Source organism: Nilaparvata lugens, chromosome X (assembly GCF_014356525.2).
Source record: "Nilaparvata lugens isolate BPH chromosome X, ASM1435652v1, whole genome shotgun sequence".
In the NCBI taxonomy this organism is placed as follows: Eukaryota; Metazoa; Arthropoda; class Insecta; order Hemiptera; family Delphacidae; genus Nilaparvata; species Nilaparvata lugens.
This window is the reverse complement of record NC_052518.1, coordinates 82,359,406-82,368,080: the sequence shown is the minus strand read 5'-3', so window position 1 is coordinate 82,368,080 and position 8,675 is coordinate 82,359,406. Positions and strand designations below refer to the sequence as shown.

Below are 8,675 nucleotides of genomic sequence, written 5' to 3'. Positions count from 1 at the left end.
TTGATATATAAAAAATAAATCTGCATTTAAAAAACACAACCGTTTGCATTCGATTTGGAATAGGTCTATAAATCTTTACAAATAATTGGAAATATGAATGCGTGTGTTTATAAATATGTGTGTTTTAATTCTTGACATGATATGGTTTTGATTCAATGGCTGAAATTTTCATTAGATTTTAATTAAATTAAGATAGAATATATTTTGAAACATAGACTGAATGGGAATATGTAACAACAGCAGTGAACATTAACATTTAGACTTAGGCCTACATCTTTCTGACTCCAATCATTGAAAAATTCTGGAAATTTCAAAATATATTCGACTATAATATTCCAACTGCAAGCAGCTGCTTCTATGAGAAAGGCTACCATGTAACACTGCTTGGATTATGCAAGGCATATAGAAAAATTTCTATGATTTTTCAATGTTTAAAACCAGAAAGATTTGAATCTTAATATAAATGTTCTCTGCTGCTCTTACATATTCCCATTTAGCTCATGTTTTGAAATATATTCAATCTTAACTCCATTTGAAACAAATGAAAATTTTAGCCATTGAATCAAGTCCTATCATGTTAAAAATCAAAATAGATATATTTCTAAGCACAGGGCATCCATATTTCCAATAACTTGTAAATAATTTTGACTCATTCAAAATTAAATGTGAACTGTTGTCTGTTTGTTTTAAATGGAAACTTATTTTTACATCTTGGAAACTTTTAGTTTTAAAAAGTGCAAATTCACATTCTTAAATGTTAACTACTGAAAGAAAATGAAATTTAACTTTGAATAAATTTGCATAATAGGCCTATGGCATGTATTTATTGTTTTAGTCAGTTTTTTAATTTGTTTGGCTAAGATTTTTATTTTTCTTTAGTTAATTCCGTATTAGGACTTATTTTATATTATAACAATTTTACTGAATTATTTGTTTGATTTATTCTGTCCCTGAACTAAAACAGCTATGATAATAGTTATCCTGACACCAATATTCTTTTTTAAATGCTCTACCTATACATTAGCAATTGCAATACTGTATGAAGAACATTCTTCTACCCACTGATACATATATTGTGTAGGCTTATCTATTCATTTACATCAGTTAATTTATCCTATTTGCACAGTGCGTGGACTTATTTTATATTGATTGTAGAGCCCAAAGGGGCCCATCACGATTGTTGGCACTGGGGCCCACAGATTGATTTGGGGGGCCCGATTACCAGTTTATTATGTTGGTTGCACTGACTTTGACTTTCAAGTCTTCGTTGATGCAGTGTTTAAATGACAGATAGCAACTTATTCTGGATGATTTATAGAAAATTTGTTTTGCAGGACCCATTCACTCATTTTAAATGAAACAAGAATGATTTATTATGAACCAGGATTCTATTATCCAATTTTATTTAAGTTAGTTGTAGAAATATTGGAGAAATGTAAGTTTCTTTTGAAATATGCTTAGAGAAATATGCCATGTATTAGTTACCGTTAGCCAGAATCATTATTAATATAATATTTTGTTTTTCAGCTTCCTTTTCTGGCTATCAACAGCATCAACAGCATCAACAGAATCAGCAAAATTTCTCCGCCAACAACATGGACTCACAAATGCAAATACCTCAAGATCTTGTCATGAAACTCCTTCACATACAACAGGTACTAATTCAATTTTATTCAAATTCATTCTCCTTCTGAATACAATTTTCAGCATTAACTTGAAAGATCTAATAATGGTTCACTTCAAACAAGCTCAATTCAATCTAGGTGCTGATCAGTTTATTCAAGATTAGCAGGTAGGCCTAATTCGTGTTCCGCAAGGGTTTAATTAAGAACTTGACCTACTGAAATTTTGAAGAATTGAAAATGGGCCTATAACCATCCTCGGTGAATTAACAATCTATATGCAAAATTTCAAGTTAATCAGTTCAGTAGTTCAGACGTGATGATGCGTCATTCGTGGATCTCCTTTCTCATACGTGTATTAGCCGATTCTTTCCTGTATTATATTATAGATAGCTCATCTGGAGAAGGTACTAATTTGTTATAATTCAAGTTCAAATTCATCCCTCTCTCGAATACAATGTTCAGCATACTGTACCTTCAACAGCTTAATTTTGTTTGCCCAAAGTGAGATCCATTTAACGTTGAAAATTTTACTGCTGAAACAAAGTATTGTGAAACTTCTTCTTATTAAAGTGAGTGAACAGAACAATAGTTATTTGTGCAACTAGTGCGCAAAGTGACAGTTTGCTGCACCGAAAGAAACGTTTACGCCCGAGCCGTAGGCGAGGGCGGAATGGTTTCTTGAGTGCAGCAGAGGAACTTTGCGCACGTATTTCACATTAAGTTTTTCCTACAGTATAGAATAGAATAGAATAGAATAGAATAGAATTTATTGGTCATTCAATATTCACAAGAAATACATTGACTTTGTCAGATTACATTTTGAAATCAAAATTCATACATAAAAATTTAATACATAAATTCATAAATCACTATTACTACAGGAACTGCACCCAGTTAATCAAAAAGAAATCATTCACAGTATACAAACATTCATTAATCAACACATATTTTATTTTATTTTTAAATTGTGCATATGTGAGTAACTTAAACTTGTCAGGTGTGGAGTTGTATAGCTTTATTGACATGAAATGCCAGTTTCTCTGCGATTTGGTATGGCTGTATTGAGGAATTCTAAGTCTATATCTATTTCGTGTATTTAAGTTATGGTGATTATTATTTGAGTCATATTTTACCAAATTTTTTTGTACATAACAAAGAATATTAAAGACATACAGAGATGGCAATGTCAGTAAGCCTAGTTCAATAAAATGCGGTTTACAATGAGCATTGAGAGGCAAATTACAAATGATCCTAATAGCTTTTTTTTGAAGGACAAAGATTGAATTAGCTCTTACACTATTAGCCCAAAGCATTATTCCGTAAGATAGGAGACTTTGTATGTGTGCGTAATATATATTTATCAGCACAGGCCTATCAACCGTTACAGATAGTCTACGAAGCATATAAAGGCCTTTAGCAAGTTTACTAGACAAGAAATCAATGTGTGCCTCCCATGTTAGACAAGAATCAACCATAACACCAAGAAACTTGATAGGCGTCGTGTCCTTCTCCTTTCTAAAATTAAAAATTATATCCGAGGTTTTATCATTATTAAGAGACAGATTATTAGCTGCACACCAGTCCTTTAGAATACAATAACTGTGATTCCGTTCTCTTTCAAGATCATCTTTGGATGGACAATTTATTTTCAAACCTAAGTCATCAGCAAATAGGTAACCGTCCAGACAGTTCCTATCAATATTAATTGGTAAATCATTTATATAAATATTGAAGAGAATGGGGCCCAATATAGAGCCCTGAGGAACGCCAAACTCCAATAATCTGCCATTTGACAGAACCCCATCTTTAAAGACAAACTGATTCCTGTCATTCAAATATGATAATATAAGTTTGACTGCACCTGGTGTAAAGCCATAGAAAATTAGTTTATCCACCAAAATATCGTGTTGAATAGTGTCAAACGCTCTTGAAAAATCGTATGACCTTAGACCTACAGAATCACCTGCCTCCATGTTGCTAATAACCCCACTTACAACATTAACAATAGGATCATTTGTGCTTCTACCCGCCCTGAAACCAAATTGCTTATGAGAAAATAAATTGTTGGTCTCAAAGAAATATGACATCTGTTCATGAATCAACGTCTCAAACACTTTAGAGAAAACAGGTACTATTGCAATTGGCCTGAAATTACTTTTCTCCTTTCTGGAACCCTTCTTATGTATGGGCAAAACTTTTACATTTTACAACTTTTCAGGATAGATACAACCAGCAATAATGCATTCATTAAATAAAAAAGCCAGAACCTCACTTATTTTATCAGCAGCTATCTTCAAAATTGAAGCATTTAGACCATAAATATCCATACACTTACTGTTGCTTAGATTTAAAATTGTATGAAAAACTTTTTCAACAGTTACTGGCTTGAAAGAAAAAAATACTCCTGGTTTTTCCAACTTACTGTAATAATAAGCTGTACTTTCAATACTGACAGGAATATTATTGCTTAGCTGCGTAATATAATCTACAAAGAAATTATTAAAGTCTTCCGAGCTTACATCATCAACTGAAGATCTATTACTACATTTCTTATTTGTTAGACTATTTACAATTCTCCATAAAGCCTTACTTTTATTAACAGAGCTACTTATAATTTTATTGTGATAAGAAATTCTTGTCTTTTTTATTTCAATCCTATATGACTTTTTTGTTTCTTTATAGCAGGAGAGTAACTCAGGTGTTTTTAAGGTTTTATATAAATGATACAGCCCATCACATTTAGCCTTCAACGCTCTTAGCCTACTATCATACCATTCATTTTTTTGCTTGAAATTATTGGGTTTACAAGTTTTCCATTGGAATGAACCATTCACAGCTCTCATGAATATTTCAAAAAATTTATTGTACCTATCATTATAATTTGTTACGGAGTACACCTCCAACCAATTTATGGATTTCAGAAAACTTAGAAAAATTCCTACATTAACATTATTAACTAATCTAAACTTAGTGTTATTTACAGTACTTTTTACATCCTTATTTATGAAGTTGAGTCTAAACAGAATTCCTTCATGATCAGAAAAGAGAGAGTGAATGATTTCAGTTGACCATAGACTATTATGAATATCTGTCAAAATATTATCAATACATGATCCATTTGAAACTCCATCAAGACCAGGTCTAGTAATATCATTAATAGTAACAGTCAAACCAAAACTCTCAAACAAATTCAATAAATCATTTTTAAAGCAATCATGACCTAAAATATTTACATTGAAATCTCCACATATGATCAAACTGTAACCATTTTTAAAAACAGCACTTAATACATTATAAAAACACGTTAAGAATTCATTAAAAAAACTTATACTTCTATTGTAGGGTCTATAAACTGACAAAATTATTATTTTATCCCTGACAAGTTCAATTGCTGAAACTTCGCATACCATTTCGATTGACATGTCTCTAATATGATCAAGAGCCCTGAATTCCAGTTGATCATGAACAAAAATCGCTGACCCACCCCGTGCTCGGTTTGTTCTACAAAAAACAGAGGCAGTTTTAAAACCAGGCAGATATGTAAAATCCACATCAGTACTATTAATCCAATGCTCAGCTATAGTAAGAACTTTTATATTGTATTTAGTACAAATAAGAGACAAGTAGTCGAATTTATTACATAGGCCTTGTATATTCAAGAAAAAACAATTAAGCTTGTCATTGCTATAATCATTATACCTGGTTACCAATGAGAAATTGTGAGAAACAGAATTAGAAATCATAATATTATCAGGCCCTCTTTCAACAATATTAACATGGGTACCAGTCCTTAATTGTAAATCTACAGCAGATATGCTTGAAGCATCTTTGTCATGAGAGTTTAATTTAAATGCTCCACAACAACTGGCATATTGGGTTCAACAGGAGGATTGTCAACATAATTAGAATCGTATTCAGATCCTAAAGTTTCATCAATTGTTATAAAAGATTGTATGATATCATTCTGACTGTCAATGGATTTTCTTCTAGAAGAAAGCTTTTCTGGACTAAATGCACGATCAATACTGGTAGGGACTACTAACTTATTTCTGTATAATTTCTCTCTGTCATACTCGCCAATTAACGCAGCTATTTCTCTACTCACACTCTGTTTACCTTTTTTGTTCAGATGCAAACCATGCTTTGTGTAGTTGGAAGGTTCAAGATACCATATATCAATTAGATGAATGCTATTCCTATGACACAAGGAACGTATTTCACTATTTAGCGCATCAATCATTTCATTCTCAGTTGAATTGAAACTTAAATCATACCTGTAAGGAACAGTTGACAATATCAAATTACAATTTCCATATTCATTTGCTAAATAACTCAACTTTCTAATGTAAGCTTCAATATCGCTTTTTTTGAAATTGTTCGACACACTATTTGTACCCGCTATAACAAACACCCAATCATTCAGACCCAGATTATGACGTCTACTACAAGAAAGCATTTCATTCGAAATTATTTCAAAAGTTGCTCCTGGCGCAACGTAAGCCTCACATGAGTAGCCAACCGGCAGTCTCTCCCATATTAAATCTCTCATTTTTCTACCCTGACTATCAGCCCACAAATAAACACTATAACGTGAATAACTTACAGTATTACCTTTAATTACTTTATTTTGTTTAGTTACTGAAGCATATGTCATATTTGAAGTCGATTTGACATTAGGGTTGGACCAAGTTAGTCTTGATGCTGCAGAAGCATTTTCCGTTATTGTGTTCCGTAGACAGAGATTATCAGCTTCCAGAGTTTCTATCGTAGTCATCATTTTCTTTATTTGATCACTCAAACCTTCAATTTCTAACTTGTGATTTTTAATTTTTTCTTTTAGGGTTGAAGCATTTTCATTGACAGAAACACTTTTAGGTAAATCTATCTCAGCTACATAATTATTCACTGTATTGCATGATACGTCGACTCGCGATTTTCTGCATCTACATTTAACTGAAAACTCATTCAACCTAGTCTCCATGTCAGCAGCACGATCTACCGCAGCTTCCCACTCTATTAGACGCTTTTTAAGAGTCTCTTTAAGTTCATGAATTTCCTGCAGTAAATGAGGACAGCACTCAGAAGAAGAATCTTTCACTGACAGTTCAAAAGCCGCTGACTTTATCACTCTTACACCGTCGTTTGAAGCAGAAACCTCCTCATGTAAAGACTCAGAAAGCTCGCTATCTAATTTAGATGATATATCTACGAATGGCATCAAATTTTCCGGTAGACTGTTCAAAGAATTTTCAGGAGATTTACTTGTTATAGACGAATCATGAGTATTTGATACGCTAAAATTTCTGGATGAGGCAGGCGGTGTTACCATTGAATATGAAAAGTGGGTAATTATGGGTAAAATTGCCTGAAATGCATCAAATGTTTTTCTGTGTAATTTTATTATTGATAAAATACCTTAATTTATTGTCAAATGGAATAAAAATGTTGTCCTTGGTTATAATATCTAATACTAATAATTTGCGCGTTGTGCTTCGTTGCACCTCTGCTCACTATAGCAGCCACAGCAGTCACTGTTACCAACTTCATTTTGATTTTGCTGCACTGTTGCTCCATATAACCTACTAAGTATTTTTCGCCACACTTGGATGTAATGAGCTGGTTTACGTGCGTCATATGGAGGCCGAAAGTGATTGTTTTCCGACCAGGCCGGTAAAACTTTACGGCCCTAGGGCTGTAAAATGACCTTGAATAACAGCTGATCGTGTCCGATCTCACAAATATCATAGAGATAATCTCATAACGACTGTAATAATCTATATAATTATGTATCGTGAATCGCGGTATCATGTCTATAATATATTTTATAAATTACTGTTTCATAATTTAATATTTATTATTGTGTTTTTGATATCAAACAATGAATACGATGATATCTCCATAGCCTCAACAATATAATGTTGGCTGCATTGTCCATTGTCAGAAAGGTACGTATCGCAAGTATTTGAAAGTGAAGAATCGAATTTGAAATCAAAGTACAATAATTGTATCAATATTTAAAAGTGAGGTAGAGTAATAATTGTTTCTTTTTTATTATCGAATTCCACTTCTTAATGCAATACAATCAACAATAATAATAGGAAAATACAGCAGAGATCTAAAGTTTAAGGTAAGCCTACTGGTGAAACTCAGCCTTGACTGAAAAATACCTAGTAATTTTTCCGTAATTCATTATTAAAACTTTTAGATAATTTTTCTTTAATATCAAACCATATAGAGAAAACATTAGGCCCACTCAAGATTGAATCTTTGAATGTTTTCTCTATTATTTAACTATTTTCAGAGCAATATTTTGTTGTGAAAATGCCGGCAAACCGGCTTCAAGTTTGCTGCTATAACTTACACTATATTATAGTAGCCTACATACGTTACCTGACTTACAGGCCTCTACAATCAACAATACCCAATGGCCGAGAGCGCAAAGGCGTGATACATCAGAACTCAAAGCTCAGTGAATTAATATGATCTAGGTTCGAACCTCGGTCATTTTTTTTGTCGAAGAATTTCGACTTTTATTAGCTATTTTTTATATTAGTTGCCGTAATTTAAATTTCAATAAATTTTTTAGATATATTTTGAGACAAAACTGTGAAATATGCAATTATATTAATTTTTTAATCACATTATTTCAAAATAGTAATGAAAATTCTATTCATCCATCTATCCATGAGATATTGCACCAGGCGCAAAGCGCGAGCTATAAAAATTCAAACAATTATTCGAAATATTAATAGTATAAAAATATTGTCACTATTGTAAATTATTAATTAGTAATATTGAAATTAATTGACAGTGAAAGTTGTCATAACCAAGATTCAAACTATCAAAATACACTGTTTGAATTTTATTTATTTTCCAATTTCTTATATATTGGAAAGTTTTTTTTGGGTGTTGCGAAAAATAGCGTTCGCAACACGGGCAAAAATGTTTTTCCGGCTCTCGAACGCTTCAAGTTCTCGACTTCGTCTCGAACTTGAAAACCGCGATCTCGAGCCGGAAAACGTACATTTTCGACCCTAGGTGCGAAATATA

At 32.3% G+C, this 8,675-nt stretch overlaps 1 protein-coding gene across 5 annotated transcripts in view; it reads left to right on the top strand.

Annotated features, from left to right (window-relative positions):
• Positions 1–8,675, top strand: part of LOC111064293 (basic-leucine zipper transcription factor A) — a 58,531-nt gene that overhangs the window by 32,265 nt on the left and 17,591 nt on the right. For all 5 annotated transcript variants that reach the window (XM_039441751.1, XM_039441752.1, XM_022352004.2 and 2 more), the window contains one exon: positions 1,528–1,655. In XM_039441751.1, the coding sequence (XP_039297685.1) occupies positions 1,528–1,655 (128 nt within the window). The remainder of the gene's footprint in view (positions 1–1,527; positions 1,656–8,675) is intronic.